The 18246-nt window shown below is 43.4% G+C and overlaps 2 protein-coding genes across 3 annotated transcripts in view; one reads left to right on the plus strand and one right to left on the minus strand.

The window, feature by feature from the left end:
• Nucleotides 1-6638, minus strand: part of DOCK4 (dedicator of cytokinesis 4) — a 240889-nt gene extending 234251 nt beyond the window's left edge. The window contains exon 1 of the mRNA XM_057403708.1: nt 6515-6638. Within this exon, the coding sequence (XP_057259691.1) occupies nt 6515-6551 (37 nt within the window). The 5' untranslated portion in view covers nt 6552-6638. The remainder of the gene's footprint in view (nt 1-6514) is intronic.
• A 15-nt stretch (nt 6639-6653) lies between these two features.
• The window catches only part of ZNF277 (zinc finger protein 277), a 53132-nt gene continuing 41539 nt past the window's right edge, over nt 6654-18246 (plus strand). The window contains exon 1 of one of the 2 annotated variants that reach the window (XM_057403711.1): nt 6654-6971. In XM_057403711.1, the coding sequence (XP_057259694.1) occupies nt 6929-6971 (43 nt within the window). In that variant the 5' untranslated portion in view covers nt 6654-6928. Of the gene's footprint in view, nt 6972-7394; nt 7482-18246 lie in introns of those variants that run through there. The other variant, XM_057403710.1, reaches the window with a different exon arrangement.

Here is an 18246-nt window from a genome sequence, read left to right on the forward strand (position 1 = left end):
AGTATGGAAGAGAAGTGCCATTCACTAAGGACACAAGCAGAAATAATCAGCTGACAAATACAGGATGGGAGAATGACTGTCTAGACAACAGTATTCCGGAAAAGGATCTGAAGGATTGATTAGCAGTTCCCAACCGAAAATGAGTCAATGTGCCGCTACTGCAAAAGGAACATCACACAAGGAATGACAAGCAGACATTGCCTAAAGCACACACTAAAAGATTCCCCTGCTTTACCTAATAAAGCTTTCCTGTGCAGTTTTGAACATAGATTAATTGGTCAAAGATAACAGCATCATCTACAAGGACGAAATAACTGCAGCTATTTCATACAAGGAAAAGGAGACAGCCATGGCAAGTCTTCATAAGCACATAATGATATAGTCAAGAGGAAAACTACTCGTGCTAAACACTTCTAGTAGTAAGGTTGCTCAGCACTGACTACAAAAGTTGCAGATGCTTTATTAACAGCATTTTAAAGAACATGCTTGCAAACATCCTTCAGAACTGACAGAGAGGGCTGACTTGGCTTTGAAAAAGTAATACAGATTAAATTTCTCAAAACTCTTTCTAAACATATTTTAACTATGTTTCTATTGATCATCTCCCAAAACAAAATCAATCCTTTTTATTACATAATGTTTGAGACCTTTTCAACAAATTAAACTCATGTAACTATTAAATAAAAAGGGACATCTTCCAGGTTAGTCTCCTGGCTCTCGAATCATTGGGAAGGAGACAGTGGTCACCTCAAAGGCATTGTGTCAGCTTCTCACAAAAGGACACATAGCAAGAAAATGAGGAAAAGCAAAACAAAAAAAGATTCCTTGACAATGTATTGCTATATGGGAAAAAATAAAAATAAAAAACCACCACAGTAACAAAAGAAATTTCAGATTGAAAGTGAAGCAAAACCTCCATATTTCAACCCTTGTGTGCAGAACCACAAAGACAGGCTTGAAAGGACTTTGAAGGATTACCTAGTTTGTTCCCCGTACCTCCACAGAATCAAATACAAATCCAGTAGGAAAGCAAACAGAACACCAAAAAACCACCCACACGCAGCCATCAGTCTCTCAAAACTAAAGAAATGAAGCAGCACATCTCCCAGGGGTGCAAACTCTGCTGAAAGTGTCTTGTCTCAGCTGCTGAATACATTCAAGTGTCACAAACGATCCAAGCAGTCAAAGTGCTCTCCTCAGGATTTTCTCTAATCCCAAGACTCAAATTATGGAGAGCTTTATAGACCAAAACCTACATGGTGAATTACACTCAGAAATGAAGTGGAAACTCTGGAACACGTTCACCTTGGACCAGGCTGAAAATGTGAAACCCTATTTTATTCTGAAGTTTCCTTTCTGTGGTGCCAGTTAGGGAAGCAAAGAGATGAGTCAAAGACAGACACTCTTGCAGCCGTACAAAAAGCTGCTGATCTCTCTGTGGTAGGAGTAAAAGAACCAATTATAGCTTCCTTGACAGAGAAGTCAGTGACTCCATCACATGCTCTCTGAACTCCCAGAAGCAATCAAGGATTATATTAGCCCATTCTAGATAACATAAGGAGTGAAGGTGAGGATGTGGTCTCACTGCTGAAAGGGAGAATGCTTTTTCTTTTGTTACTTAACTCACCATTTTTCCATCATCTTTTGACTAAACCTGACCCAGCTAGTAGCCACACAACTCCAATACTGAGAATGGTAGCAAAAGCCCTCAATCAGTGACAGAGGAACAACACCAGTGTCATCAGTGTACAGCTAACTGAAATAACATCAGCCTTAACAAATATTCCCCAGTATCTCCAGATATGTAGTGAATAGGAAAGTTGAGATCTCTGAAGGGCCCTATGTAAAAAGGTGTTAATGAGCCAACCAGCTCTGGGCTGTCCTCTAGAAGAGGACAGGCATTCAAAACACCACATCCATACTAAAGACTGGTTTTGGGAGGCACCTGTTAGAATAAAATGGAAAAAAAAACACAAAAAAACACAAAAGCCTTCTTTTAGTCTGATTTTAAGGCAATTTCACCACCTCAGCCTTCTTATTCTGCACTCCAATAGAATATAGTCAATGTTTGGGGATGGCTGGGGGGGGGGGGCGCTGTCCAAAACCTGCAAGTTGAGATCATTCCATTTTTGAAAGATACTGAGAGTCACTGCTTATATCAAAGACAATGGAAAATACAATCCTTATCTGACATCCTAAACTTACGTAAAAGCCTTCATGACAATGCATCACGTGTCAAACATCTTCCTACAGAAAATGTGTGGGTCTTTGCTATCTGAGATAACAAAGAATCAGGGAGTATTTCCATAAAATAAGAATGGGCTCCCACGGCTCCAGTGAAGGGAACACTGGTTCCCTGCCAACCTCACCCTCAGTGCCCCATGGTACCTCACAGCCCCACAGAGTTATGAGCTGTAACAGTAAAACTAAGATCATCTTCCAACTGTTCTTTACCCATAAGAGCCCACAAGTTCACTATGTTTGGCCTTGCCTCACCCCTAAACAGATATTTAGGCAGCTTGACAGAAGTTTTCAATATAGCTCATTATTAGAGGCTACATTAGTCCAAGACAGAAATACAAACTGTATTCCACATAGAAGTGTAGGGGAAGATGAACACAGGAGAACAGAGTAATTAAGATTGAACTCTTCATTTGGAGACGAACGCAAGAGAGGCTGGTAAAGCATTTGTGCTAAACAAAAGACATGGTATTAGAAGTCTAGCATGTTATCAACAGAGATGCTGTTGAGCTAAACCAACTAAGCACATTCACAGCAAAGTTAACTTGCAGTCAAAATAGTGATTGCAAAATGAAGGTAAAGATGTCTCAGCTATTTTTCAACAGGACTGCTAGCAAGACTAGTCTGGCTGCAACTCAGAGCAGGGCACAAAGCAATTGATTTGGCTTTTGTCTATGTGCAAATCAATACTGCTCCTGTGATCAGCAAATTCACCCCCATCTTTTTCCTCCTGTAAACTTCAGCTTACCACACAAAGTCATGTGCTGTACGAGATGGCCACACTTCACACACCCCCTTGGGAAGGCATATTTATGGCTTCACCACACTGAAAATACCAAGCAGTATTTAAACTTGTCCGAGTTAAACTGGTATGTTTCACTGTACAGAACAACTTTAGGATCTGCAATACCGTTCTGCTTATAAATTAGATGATGCATTCAGCAACTGTTTTTAATTATTCTTCTTAATCTTTCCATCCTAGTAAAAAAAAAAAAAAAAAAAAAAAAAAAAGCCTTCCCAAGAAACACTGAGAAGCTTTGTGCTCAGTAGAAGAGCCACCTACATTCCAGAAAGTGTTAACCTCATTCTTACAGATTCAGGTAAATCAAAGAAATCAAATGATACAGCAGCATGCAGATCTGGTGGGACAATAAGAAAAACTGATCCTGTGTATACAGACTATCAAACAGAACTTGTATCTTAACTCCAAACAATAGCTAGGAGATATTTATGTAGTCCTGTGATTTATTTATTTATTACAGCTACAAGCTTGCAGTTTGCACCAACCTTTGAAATCTACACTTACCTATTTGCCACCTGCAGAGTGTCCACAGATATGCAGTCTTAAATGACTCATCTGAACAAAGGGTTTGGTTATTGTTCTAAACAATGTTGTTCTGTTAGGTTCTGAATTCACACAGCAAAGCACACAGCATTTATGTAAGCCTATTCCATTTGAAGTCTACCATATTAAGATACTATTAACAGCAAAAAGAAATATCTTACCTTCCTTACCCCTACATCAGCATACTTTGTGCTAAACACTCCATATAACTGACCACTTTGTGCAATTCCATCACTAGTTTGACACAACAGCTAAAGGTGCGATTCAAAACATACGGTATTTCAAAGTGAAATACAGAAGCTTAACCTTCTGTTCTGGAAATAGATGTATCAAAACCCAGACTAAGCGAACTTTATCAGAACCAGAAATACTCTGATGGGTATTTCACCTTTAGCATCCTGAGGGATAACATACAACTGACAAAACCTATAGCCTTAGAAATAAGAACACATAACTGCAGTACAAAGGGTGTCCCATATAAAGCATAATAATGTTCTTCATCACAAGTAGGATGCATACCTACTAGGAAATGAACTGGCAGTATGTCTGTCTAGTAGTAAATGAACTCAGGGTAAAGCAACCTGCTCAGCAAAAAAGCAATCAAATATCATCACTGGCTAGCAGGAAGAAGTTTAAAAATTTGAAGAGAAGCTTGTTATTCATAATAACTACTCCTCAAAGAGGGTATCAGTCAGGCTGTGCAAGTGAGCAACAGCCACCCGGTTACCAGCAACCCTTCAGTGCAACCAGGTGGCTGTTGCCTGGTTATTCATCCATTTTGGCATGTCACAGTAGAAATGTGCAGCACACAGCATGTGCTGCAAAATTCAGATTGAAAATGCAGATGAGGTCTGATGTTGATGCAAGCCCTGCGCTCTTTATACAAAGGATACATATGCTTGGTACAACCAATCAGGAGTCTCAAAGGGGTTTTATAACGTATCCATTTTACCAGGGTAGATAAATACATTAGTATTAAAAAATAAAACTATTTGGAAACACAATAATCCCATCATTAAAAAAAAAATACATATATAAGCAGGTCTGTGGTGCTAAATGCAAGTTTGATCTGTGAAATTCATTCTACATGAATTTTAAAGAGCTATACAGCAATATACAACTCTTTCTCCTTGCCTCCCCTATCACTGCTCTAGAGCACAATAGCTTATACAATAATTGGGTGTGAAGATTTTGCAGACAGGTCTCATACAGGTTAGGGAGCATACAGCATAAAGTACAGTCCTAGTGAAAAATTAGATTACATTAGGTCAGTATTTCAACCTTTTGCAATGGTCATAAAACAAAGCAGTCACCCCCACCGAAAGGGGTACAGAGGACCCAAATTAAACAGTGGGGTTTTTTTGTTACTAACTTGAATAGCCTTTTAGAAGCCAAATCACAGAAAACCACGGAATGAATTTAAGTAAGAATAAGCATCTTCTTGTGACTATATTATATTTACACAAATAAAGAGGATCTTTGTAGTGAGCTGCATTTTCTGATTGAGTCAAAGCTCACTATTGAGAAATTGTAACTGTATCTCTTTAGCAGGCATGATGTTTCAGTGACAACAGCCTTGGTAAGTGAGTAAGAGCTGGACAGTGAGCCATGTGCAAGTACCCGAGAGGATTTACTGAACATAGAAAATCTTATTTAAGGAATATCACTTAATTGTTTAGTGACCGGGGGGAGTTAGTCACATAAGGGGAACAGCGTTTGGCTGCTCGTTTTCAGTGTTAGAAAAAAACGCTTCATAGTGATTTTTAGCTCATAAATTAGGCAAAAAAATGCTTCAATTGTCAAACAGCATACTACGCTCAATAATAATAATAAATTATAGTAACAAACATAAAAAAGAAACAACAAATAGACTGATAGGTGGGCTGCAGCGTGAAATATTTGGCTGTAACTATCCAAGCATGCCATTCCAGGGAGTCTCAGAGTGATTTTTTGAGCCTCTGCCCACCCTAGCAAAGGAAGGCGGGTGGCAGGACTAATCAATATCTCGTAACCCAGCTGTGGCCTGGCAAATAAATCAGGAAAATAAATCCCACTGATGATCTGTGTAATTTAACGTTCGGGGGACAGCAACACCTGGGCTCAACTCCAAATGGGACGGGGCGGCACTGCTCCAGCGCGGCTGGCTCCAGCGCTGACACACGCACACCCCAACACACACACCCAACACAAAGGAGGGCTCCGGCTCCTCCGGCTTTTTCCGCGACAGACACCACGCCGCGTTCAAATGCGACGTCAACGCAGAGAAAGCCGCTTACTACGCTAGCAGGTCTGTGTAACAGTTCAGCTGCGTTTGTGTTAAGAGAGGGCTATTGTCCGGGACGAGCCACCGCCGCTCACCGAGCGCTGACGATTTTCATCGGCGGTGTCAAAACAGTTAATAAATCAAAATCACAGTGACTCTCTCCTACCACTCCGTAAGTCAAAGCTTGGAGCTTCTCAGCTCCGCAGAGTTCAACAAATAGGCAAGGAAGCGCGGCTCCCACAAGCGACACTTTGTCCTGTTTCCACTGAAGCAGCGACAAACCCTCTACACGCGAACAATGCCCGTGGCCCCGCTCCCGCTTCACCCCCGGCTGCCGCTGCCACCGACGGTGACCGGTTCCCCGCCGGCAGCGGTATCTGCCAAGGCTGCTTTGTTCCCCTTGGAACACCAGCCTTTCCACGCAGCGCCCGCCTCAGAGCTGGGGCACTGGGACCAGCCCCATCCGCGGGCAGCGGCCGCTCTTTGTGGCTCTGCTGTGCAAAGGGCCGCTCCCCTGCCGTCCCGCCGGGACTTCCGACACCGCTGGCACGGGCGGGACGCTGCCTCCGCTCGGGCGGGAGGTGCGGGAGCCCGCTCCTCCACGGGATGCGCTCCCTGCCGGCACCGCCGTCCCCCGCGCTGCCCCGCTCGCTGCCCGCACTCACCCACGCCGTACTTCTCGTGCTCCGTGGGTATCCACATGCTTGCGGCAGCCTCCCGCCCGCCCGGCGGCGGCGGCGGCAGAAGCCCCTACGCTGGGAGCGGCGGTGCCGGGAGCGCGCCCGCTGCCTCCGCTGCCGCTTTAGCCGCAGCTGCCCGGCCCCGGCGGCGAAAGCATTGTTCGTCCCGGCTGGCTGGCGGACTAACTAGCTGAGGCACGCTCGCCGCCAGCCACTTATAAGCCCGGTCCCGCTGCACGCCGGAGAACGTAGCGCCTCGGCGCGGCCGCGCCCCTCGTCCCCCGCGGCCGGGGAGAGACTACGAGCCCCGGCTGGCCCCGCGCTTTCTGCCGGGCGGGGCAGGGCGGAGCTCTGCTCCCGGAGGCCGTCCCACGCCGGGGCGGGGGGAGCGGCAGCAGCATGGCTGCGTCCTGCGGGGCCGGACGGACCCTGGGGCGGGGAGGTGAGTGCGCGGCCGGGACTCCCCGCTCCCCTCCTCCCGGTGGCTCTGCGGCCCCGGCTCGGGCGGTGGGACGGGGTCGACGCGGCGGGGAACCGGGAGTGGGGTGCGGCGGACACTTGTGATACAGCCGGGAGCCGTCCAGGCCCCGCGTGATGAGGTGCGGGCCCCGCCGATGACCCGTCGGAGTGGGGGGAGCCAGGGACATCCCCGTCCCCACCTATGTGGCCGTTACAAGTTGTTCTCATGGTCCTGCGGGAGCTATTCCTTCTCTTAGCAAAGCCTGGGCGCATGAAGCTGTGGGGACAGGTTTCAACGGCAAGTCGTGCTGAAGAGGGAGCAGGTGTCGGCAGTGCGGCAGTGTGCGAGGGAAGTGGGACACTGGATGGTAGTTTGGGTGACTTTTTGACTTGTACAGAAATCCATGCCTCGGCACACACATGCACAAAGATGGAGAAAAGCAAGTGGTGTACAGTGAGGAGCACAAATGGACTATGGGGGTGACAGCCGGGAGTAAGTCAGGCATCGTAAGCAGCAAGCGCAGCAAGGTTTCCATCCTCGTTGAGAGGTCTGTGTGTCTGTGCCCTTCTAGAAGCAGCTTAGGGCGAGCTCACCATAGGTGGACTGCAAGAAATCCTCAGGCTGAACTGATCCTCATGAGAGAAACACGGGCACGTGAGAGAAACAAGAGGCAAGAGCAAGAGCTCTGGTTACAACTGTGGGAAGACAGAGATGGAAAGAAGTGGGAAAACACAGTGATAGGATGATGCTATGCAGGCCTCACCAGGCATAGGTTGTCTCTAAGATGAGCAAGTCTGGTTTTAAGAAAGTGTTCTACAATCAAGTCATTACTCTGAACTGGTAACCAGAAATTTTGTGGGATGACTCAGTTTCAGCTGAACATAAAAATACTTTAATGTTTTTACATTTAAGAAAGGAGGGTTTGGGTTTTTTCAGTTCAGTTGGCTTTTAGCCTCTACTGTCAAAGTATGTTGACTTTTTAAGTCACTGATAGTGCGAAGGGCACAATGGAAAGAAGTCATATGCAAAGAAGCAGTTTCAAACCTAGAGTTAGAGTGCACTTACTCTGTGTTTATCCTTCTAGCTGTCAAACTTTGGTAGTAAGTGATCCTTTAAGTGACCTTTTTGTTGTTTCTATAGTACTACCTTGCTTCTGTTCATAAAAATAATATCACTTTATTCTAGTAGTTAAAGCAATACATTTACTTTAGTTATGTGTTGCAGTGTTTTGACATGAGCATCTCCTACCTGAAAAAGGCAGACCTGTCTAGAGTGCTTCCACACTGGTGTAACTACACCCAGCAGCAAAGCTGTGCCGCTCAGCTGTTGTAAAGGACGTGCACTTCAGTCTGTGCAAGTCTGTGTGAAACAGTATATAGGTCTGTGGAGTATGAAAGATGCTGAGGTTACCCTGAGGGTTTTCCAGGTCACTCTATTACAGACACTAGCACAAGTACTAAAAAAAGTTTTTTTCATTGGAATTCAGAGGCTTGGGCAGTTTTCCTATCAATGAGCTCAAGCACTCATTGAAAGGACTGGTGAACTTTGCTCCCAAACTCACTTTTCATCTGTTCTGGTTTAAACACGGCCATAAATCAGAACCATGCAGTCTCTCTTTCACTCCCCCCCTTCCCTCACCCCGCTCCAGAGGGATGGGGAGGAGAATAGAAAGAATATAACTCCCAGCCATTGAGATAAGAACAGTCCAGTAACTAAGGTATAACACAAATCACTGCTGCTGCCACCAATAATAATAATGATAAGGGAAGTGACAAGGGAAGAGAATACAACCGCTCACCACCCAGCCCGACCCAAGCAATGATCTAGCCCTTCTGGGTTACTGCCCCAGTTTATATACTGGGTATGACGTGCTGTGGTATGGAATACCTCTTTGGCTAGTTCGGGTCAGGTGTTCTGTCTCTGCTTCCTCCAGGCTTCCCCTCCTCCCTGGCAGAGCATGAGACTCACAAAGTCCTTGGTCAGAGTAAACACTACTGAGCAGCAACTAAAAACATCAGTGTCATCAGCGCTGTTCCCAGGCTGAAAGTCAAAAACACAGCACTGCACCAGCTACTAAGAAGGCGAAAAATGACTACTACTGCTGAACCCAGGACAGCATCCTCTGACAGATCCTTTAGAGTCTCTAGGGTGACAAAATGTGTAAAAGTCACTACTGAAAATCAAAATAATAGGTGCCAGGCTAAACTCACTTCCACCTCAGCCTGTAGACATCCATGTACCAGGCTATCCCTGTCTCCATAAGACAAGACTGCCAACGCGCTGGCTGGGAGTCTTGAAACTGTGCCACCACCTTTTAGCTGCTGTCTGTCATGTTAACGGTGACTGACTTCAGCATGTTTGTATTAGGCACGGAGCCTGTCCTTCTTCTTCCCTTGAACAAAGAATACCCAATCTCTGAAATAGCCTTTTCAAAATTATTAATTTAGCACCCAGTTGCTTAGAGTACACAGATCTTATACCATAAATCGCATTGTCTGTGGGCAAAGAAATACCTCACCCTGATATTTACCATTTCCCTGTCTCTGAGCAAAATCTTTACTCTTTCAGAGGTTTCAATTCTACAAAAGTAGTCACTCTGGCAGCATCTTGTACTTGCATGTGCCGCTGAGAAGGTATGTCACTTCTTTGGAGACTGGATATCAGAAAATAGCATAGCGTTTTTTCCTGTCTTGCTGTTTTCTATTTATTAGAAAGGAAAAAGCAGGAAAGCCTGTGCTTTTGTATTCTAGTCCAGGACTGTGTTACTTTCTAGTTAGTTCCCTCCAGCACCCTTCACCAAGTGGCTTTTAATAAACATATCACTGCCCACAGTACAATTTGTTCAGTTTAATTATGCTACTTATCAACATTTCTTACAGCATCTGCCAGTGTGTTTTAAAATGAGGTTTCTTCTGGAAGTGTGTCTTTCATAGTTTCATCTGCAGTCTGGCAGTTACGATTTCCTACTCCGGGTCTTTATGTGCTCAAATGCTTTTTAATACCATGCTGCTGGAGTGTACCATGCCAGAGCACAGCATGTTGTTCTTATTCCTTCCACATCTCCCTCGTGTCCCATTTTTAAGGGAATTCAGTTTACTGTGGAAAACTAAAGTTTGACTGGTCTTGCATAAGTCTACCTTTTTTCATTGCTACCTAGAAGACATTTTAGTGAAAGTTGTTTTGTTCCTGATACTATAAGCATTGCATCTTTAGCCCAGCTCTTAAGTTCTCTCTGCTGAGGGTGTTGTGAGAGCCACTCAACTCAGTGGACTCTGGGATCCAGGGGTTCCTCTTTCCTTGTTGTTGAAAGTCATTCCCATGTCCTCTCAGACCTGAGAGGTTTCTCTGTCCAAGTCAAAGGATGTAATCCTCTTCAGATTCACAAGCATGTTCTCAGGCCGCTTGAATACCAGCATGGGTTCTAAGTCTGTTTAACATCCATGCCTGAACCTTGGGCCCCCTGTCCAGCCACTGGGTCAGATACTGAGTCTTTCCAGGTGAGGATCTCCTACTCACTGACTGTTCCAGCTTGATGTTTGCTACCTGATGCATAACCAAACCTGGTATTTCCAGTGCTCTCACCTGAGCCATCTCAGCCTCACACAGTATCAGTGATACCTCAGTCCTGTGTGTCTTGCAAGATTTCACTCCCCCAGAGGACCCAACACCATACCACCACCCCCCCCACCCTCCCTCCCTCCCTCCCTCCCTGGCCTTTTTGAAGCCCAGCTGCCTCTTACATACTGCCCCTCCCAAATACCTGAAACCCAGCCCTTCCTCATTGTGCCCTTGGCAAGGTTTTTATGCTTCTCACTCTGTTAAGTTCAGCTGTTTCTCATGTCATGCCCAGTAGTTCCTCATTTTAGCTAAACCTGAGACTGGGGCCCAGTCATTTTCCTGTGTATCTTAGCACCCTTTCTGCCCTGTTTGGTTTTGGCTGCCAGAAGGTGGGCTTGCTGTCTCATCACTGTGCCCTCAGGGTATCCCCTCTGCAGCTCCAGCCTCTGCCAGCCTGAGGATTTGGTGGGCATTTTAGCTTCCAGTTAACTGTCTTCATAGACTTCTTTGTGATTTGCCCCATTTGCTTGTGAATCAGCAAAAAAAAGGGCTTGATCTGGCTTTTCTCTTCTGTTCTTCATGGCTCTTCCAGCTTTTCACACTGTCCTCTCATGTGCTTGGAGCCTGCTTTTCATTTCTTGTCTCTGTTCCTTACCTGTCATCTGCCTCTTAGAAGTTCCCTCTGATGCTCTGATAATTCCTCAGCTAGTTACTCCCAACATTACTTCAGCCCCTCCTGCTCCTGCTCTCCCTCTCACCCAGCTCAGGTATTCCCTTTGTCCTGTCCCTTTCCCTCAAGAACCACCAGCCTCTGCTCTCCACAGCTCTTCCTTTGGTCCCACCTCTCCTGTTCTGTTGCCATGTTTCTCAAGAGCTGCTATCCACAGACTGCTTCTGGATCCTGTTTTCGCCTCTTCTCCATACTTATTCTGTTGGAGGTGGTTTGTGGTTTTTTTTTATTATTTTCTTTCTTTAATGCTTTTCCACCTCTTAATACCTGTGTATCATTCCCTTTCACCGTATCACTGACAGGACAACCCTTGAACTGCTTCTTCAGCAGGGCTACAATGGTGCAGCATGAGCTTTATCTCAGGTGTTCTGTACCACCACACCCTCTAACATAGCTTGTAGCAGCAAACATGAAGGAAGCTGTCACTGCAATAATATCGTCAGGAGGCCCCTCCTCTAAATTTCCCAAAAGATAAATATAATTCCGCAAGCCCCTTCTGATATACCATAGCAAGTTTCACGCAGTTCCACAAACAGCCCCAAATATATGATAATACATGTGATAATCACATTTCCCCTTTCTTATCAGTGCCAGTGTTGAGGTTGAACCTGTGTAAGGCTGTGCCTCAGTAGTTCCTTTAATGGCATTAGTTCCTGTACTGACAAAAGATGAGTTACTGTCTCTGTTATCACCTGCTCATTAATGTTTGCTTATGTGTAATCTACCACTTCCCTTGTTACTTTTTTAATATATACATATATATATATACTGAATGGTCCTTAACCAAACAATGAACCAGATGCCCTCCCACCCCATGCACCCTTATACTACACCTCCTATTCAGATGAGCCCTGAGTGAGCAGGTTGCTGTGGGTTATCTCCTGCATCTTCATACAGCGTGTGTGGCTATGAACAGGGAGTGGCTGTCTGATGATGCCATAGGTGAAAACCCCAGCAAGGTGAGAGAGCAGCCATTGCCCCAAGCATACAGCTGCAACTTCTTTGTTCATTCATCAGAGTTCTTCAGACATCGGCCTCTATCAGCCTACCTCTATCTGCTAGTTTCTGTTAGATGGTTTGAGGCTGGTATCCTACTCAGTACCCTTTCTTTAAAACCCTGGCCAGTTCCAAATGTTCATAAGCATGGTTGTATCCGTAGTTCTCTCCCCACGGTGCATCCAGCGTACAACTGGTGTTCTGTGTGTTGGGTTAAATGTAGGTGTTCAGTGGAGGATTTCAAGATCTGAGCTTCTCCCATACCAGAGATTTTTAGAGAGCGGATTCCCTCTACCAGCAGGCATTATAAGCTCTAAAAAGGATCTTGGTTTGCCACAGGTTAATCATTGTGAACTAAACAACTAGCAATTGCACCTGGAGGGCAGGTTCACTAATTAATTCTGTAAGTGTGACTCAATTATTTTAGTATGATTACAAGAATGAGTCTCCTAAAACAGTATTATTTTAAAATGTTTTAAGAGCATTTGTTGCTATTTTTAATTAAAAATACAATCTCATAGTCACTTTAAGCAGTTATCTAATTAAGCATATGGATCTTGTGGAGGACTGGGAATTACTAAGTTATTGGTAAAATCACCTTTTATGTGTTTCTGTGTTTGAAAAGACAAAATCTTTTAATGTAACTGTGTCCTGGGTTCAGCAGTAGCAGTCATTTTTGTCCTTAGTAGCTGGTGCAGTCCTGTTTTTTTGATTTTCAGCCTGGGAACAGTGCTGATAACACCCATGGTTTTAGTTGCTGCTCAGTAACATTTACTCCGACCAAGGACTTTGTGAGTCTCATGCTCTGCCAGGGAGGAGGGGAAGCCTGGAGGAAGCAAAGACAGGATACCTGACCCAAACTAGCCAAAGAGGTATTCCATACCACAGCACGTCATACCCAGTATTTAAACTGGGGGCAGTAACACAGAAGGGCTAGATCACTGCTTGGGTCGGGCTGGGTATCGGTCAGTGGGTGGTGAGCGGTTGTATTCTCTTCCCTTGTTACTTCCCTTATCATTATTATTATTGGTGGTAGCAGCAGTGGTTTGCGTTATACCTTAGTTGCTGGACTGTTCTTATCTCAATGCGTGGGAGTTATATTCTTTCTGTTCTCCTCTCCATCCCTCTGGGAGTTGGGGGGAAGAAGAAGGGGAAGTGAGCAAGCAGCTCTGTGGTTCTGGGTTGCTGGCTGGGCTTAAACCATGACAAACTGTTACACCAAGATTTTAGTGCTTTTAGCCTTCATAGCACATTTCTTTAAAAAATTATAGTGGGGGAATATACAAGTGAATATACAATATGCAAGTGAAATTGAGTAACTGCATGGTAGTTATGGATTAATATGTAATATATTGTATTGCTTGGTAATATAGATCTGATCTGCCTGCGATCCTTCCATAGTCTGACAAATAATTGTGTTACATATGTGCAGTGTATTTGATCTGAAGACAAAGGGGCATCCCCACACCTTGGCATGAGTATGTAATTCCCGTTAGCACAACGTGTAGGATATATTATATTCTCCAAAATAATAAAAGTAAAGGCTCTTACTTTATTATTATTATTACTTTTGTTTTTTTTTTTAATAATAAAGGCTTGTTATTTAGTTTTCTCTGAATTTAGAAAACTTTGGTAGCTTATAAAAGCAAAGATGGATGGCCTTTATCCTTGTTAGATCTAATGTCTTTAACTGCCTACTAGTGGACATACAGCTGTATTTAATTCCAGTAATCTTAATTCCAGTAATCTAAGCCAATTCTCTCCCACTCAGTAGCAGGTAAAGGCTTTGATACATGAACAAACCATCAAGCGTCAGCTGTTCTATATACTATCTCGAGCTCTTTGAGAAGTAAGCTGCTTCACATGCCCTGGTGAGCATGTACACAGCTTAAACATGATAACTTGTTTGCATGTTAAAGCCTTTAAGTTGTTTGAAATCTCTGCTCAGGCCTTCTGTTACCTGTAGTAGAGCAACAGTGGTTGGTGGCTCATCAGTCCACAGATTGATGAAGACCTTTAAACTGTCTCAGTATTAAGAAATGCCTGAATCTTATTCGAAGCGGGTAAGAATTACCTGAATAAATAATAGATGTAGACCTGCTTTGTTTAGAGGTAGAGGTGTGGACTAGGGAGGTATTACTAGTGTTTTAAATGTTCAAAGTGTAACACAGACGCCAGGATAGTTTGTTACACCTATTGAAACACCTTGTTCACTGTTTTATTTTCTTTTTACAGGGGAGTACTGGTTTTGTGGAAGTTGTAAATCCTTGTTGCCAGTGATGCCTGCCGCAAGGTGTGCGTGTCCTATAAATAGATGACAGGCTTCTCCCTTTGAGACTCGAAGGGATGCAGGGTTTAAGACAGGGTCTTGTTATAATAAAAGTGAACAGGGAAAGGGGAAAAAGGGCTGAAATACAATGAAATTAAAAGTGTTAAGTATTTTAACTTCAGTATAGGTGAAATTCTTGTCTGTCCAAACAGCTTTCATAACCCTTCCCAGCCCTGTGGGCTTCTTTCCATCAGGTCCTATCTTGCAAATTCTGCTAGAACTCTTCATCCTTGTGTGAGCATCTGCATCCTAAAACTACAACTGCTCCCAGACTCTCCCTGAGGCTTCTGCTTCACATCCTTATCCATGAGCTCCCAGTGGGCTGAAGCCAGGAGAAAAGCCTGAAAGCGTTTGAATGTCTTTCTATGCAGCTTTCAGAATGGCTTTAAATATTGCATCAATAAAAGCCCCGCACAATGTAGGAAAGACCATGGCATTGAAGACCTGGGAGAGAAGAAATGGGGTAAGGTTTGTGCAACTTTAAACCACAAAACTTGTGCTTGTGAAACGCTTGGCACATCATCCTGACTGGTGTCCCACTGGAGTCAGGGGCATGCATATGTGTGCATGCAGGTTCTTTGCACAGTAGTTGTCTTCAGTCACCCAGAAAAAATAAGGTCCAGTGACCTGATAATTGTTGAATTAAATGATGAATTGGTCAGTACCATTAAAGCCATATATCAAAACTGAAACTACTGCTTAGCTTGTGATATTATGTGCAAATTTTTAAATGAAGCCAAACTGCTAAGCAGTAGGCTTAGGTAAGTTGGGGGTGCACGAGCAGTTTTCCTCAGTAAGAATATGCCAGATAGAAGGGTACAAATGTAATGTGTGTGGATGTTTATGCAGTACAGGTTTATGTTAGGGAGCTGCTCTGTTCCAGCCCCACTTCAAAGAGCAGTAGATTTGTGCCCTGTAGTACAAGCAATAACATTTTTTGATGTACAAATGTGAAGTGCTCAAATTATTTCGTACAGAAATAGTACCGTGTTTGAAACTTTGGTTATGGTATGGAACCAGGAGTGCTCAGCTGGAGTCTTTATTGATTTTTCAAAAGATGCTACATTTTACAGCAGTCAAGTTGTAATTATGAAGTAAATGAAAAGGCTGTTGTGTTTCGCTTGAGTTTGTTCTCTGATTATAAAGGATTTTAGATCATCAGTGTACAATACTAAGTGTCAACTTTTAATATGTTGGCACTATAGGGAATAATACAGTTGTAAGTCTGATGTCTGATCATTGATATCAAGGCCTGGTTTCCCAGCTGGTAATTCCATATTCACTGCTTGTTTGCTACTCTCTCCTAATTCTTGCTATAGTACACCTATAAATGAGAAATTGTTGTAGATATTTCTTTCGGCAGTGGCTTCAGTGGTCCAAAACTCCCAGACAGACCTGTCTGTTCTTAGTGATTTATTTCAACTGGGTTTCTTCAACTTTCCTCTTTATTTTTTTTTTTAACTTGTGTTTTCACTATTTCCGATGTTTTTTTTTTCCAATTCTGTATATTTTTCTCTGATTTTTATGACTGACAGACAGTGACCAGTGTGAAATGACCCAGCTGCTTCTACGTGATTCCTGCTCATTGAGATGTCATCCTCCCATTTGTCATCTGTAGCTCCACCCCCAAGGAGTAGCTACTTCTGCTTCTTGCACTGTGTAGTGGCAGCAGATTAAAACCATCCTTTTTATCTCTCTGGTATAGAAGCTTTATAACTGGATATGCCATCTGTTTCAACTTCACAGGCTGGTATGGTATGGCATGGCTCTGTCCATATGAATATGTAGTAAGGCACAGTAGGTAAAGACAATTGGTGCCACAGTCCCTGCAACTGTATAGTATGTGGTTTGACATTTTTGCTTTGGATTACATGTAGTCAGTCTTCCCACACCAAACAGCTTGAATGTGCAGGTGTTTCAAAGCTGTCTGAAGCAGTGCCCCTTGTTTTAGACTCAGATGTCTCTCCTAAGGGTTTGGATGTGTTTTGTAAGTATCTGAACTCTGGAAGAATCTGGTTCTCGTGCACCAAAACTGCTCTCTGAACCCAGCCAATGTGCAAAGCAGGTGGAGGATGATTGGTGGTGGCAGGACTCCTGTGTGGGTCAGAGATGTGCTGAGATGCAAGAAGAGGGACAGGGCTGGTGGGTAGCACAGGGAAGCATGACACAGCATCCTGAGATGCAGGACCACTGCCCAAGTCCATATGTAGCGTGTGCCCCAGGTCGGCCCTGGCAGTTCTACAGTGGGAGTACACAAGACTCAGAATATGAAAACCGGAATGGCAGTGAAACAAATGCATGCAGTAATAAGTGATAGTGCTGTCATCGCAGCATTTTTCTATCATTTGTCTTGACCAGTATGCCAGCACTGAATTTTATTATGACTCAGTAATGCATGAATAAATGAGACAGAGCTTTTTCTCTGAAGACTGGTATGTAACCGAAAACATCCTGCTTGAGGTTTTAATTTGATTTTGTCTTGTATGGGATGAAAACATGCAGCCTGTGTTGTTACTGTACTAATTTAATGTTCAGGAGTCTGCATGTATTTATACAGTTAGCAAAATGTTGCTTGAAAAACATAAACAACCTGTACCACTAATTCTAACATTCTAATTCTGTTTCTTGAGGAAGTTAACTTCAATTATTTTACCATCCATGTTCATGAGCTACGTTAGCAGTATGAGTTAGTAAGTGAATATTATACTTAGAAAGTCAAGATTTGTGTTATATGTTTAATGAAGTTTGAAGGACAAGAGAAATTAAGTCCAGTATCACAAAAATATTTATTTTAAGCTCTGGTACAAAGTCAGAATATGCTCATAGAAAAAGCCTGCTGTGAGATGTGCCTTTGATCTCTTAAGACGTTAGTGTTTAAGCTCTGACTTGAAAATGCTTTCCTCTGAAACTAATTTTCAAAAATCTATTTATAAATACTATAAATAGTGGATTATTTGAAATACAGTCAATGCTTTGTTTTCCTGAACTAAGATATCAATTAGGCTGAACTAAGTTGATCCACATCACTGCACGCTAAAATGAACTTTCCTTTTCAGCCATTGTTTTTCTAGTTTGAATACCAGTTTATGGAGGTTTGATTCTGAAAGTAGAAACAACTTATTTTGCTACTCTCCATCTGGAAAAGCACCAGTTCACTGAGAAAGCAGCAACAGACCACAGAGCTGCTGACACCACAGGGCCTCTTCCTTCTGCCGATTCTTCATTAAGTATAAAATTCAGTTAAACAATTCAGTCTTGGAGGCTTTCTGAGTATCAGGAAGCTTGGTCAGAATACCTGTTCTTTCAGTATAAAACCAAAATACATCAGGATGCACTCTGAGGTTAGTTCTAATTTATACAAGTCTGGAAAAAAAAAAAAGGTGACATTTAAAATTACAATGTCCGCTATTTTTAGTTGTTTTTCTCAAATGGTTGCCTTTTTCAAGGAGAGTTTACCAGTGGAAAAGAGTTATAAACCCTGGGACACAACGTTTTAGTCAGGAACATGGTAAAAATTCCTATCATAATGACATGGAGGTGTCTCTTAAGAATGGCTAAAGCAGGCCTTTAAGGTTTTAAAGGCAAATCACACAGCCTTTCCTTTAGCTACAGAATGTAAAGCAATCATTTAAAAAAAAACGACT

This window comes from Pezoporus wallicus, unplaced genomic scaffold, assembly GCF_028554395.1.
Source record: "Pezoporus wallicus isolate ANWC-B61680 ecotype Strahan unplaced genomic scaffold, APGP_CSIRO_Pwel_v1 contig_7274, whole genome shotgun sequence".
NCBI lineage: Eukaryota > Metazoa > Chordata > Aves > Psittaciformes > Psittacidae > Pezoporus > Pezoporus wallicus.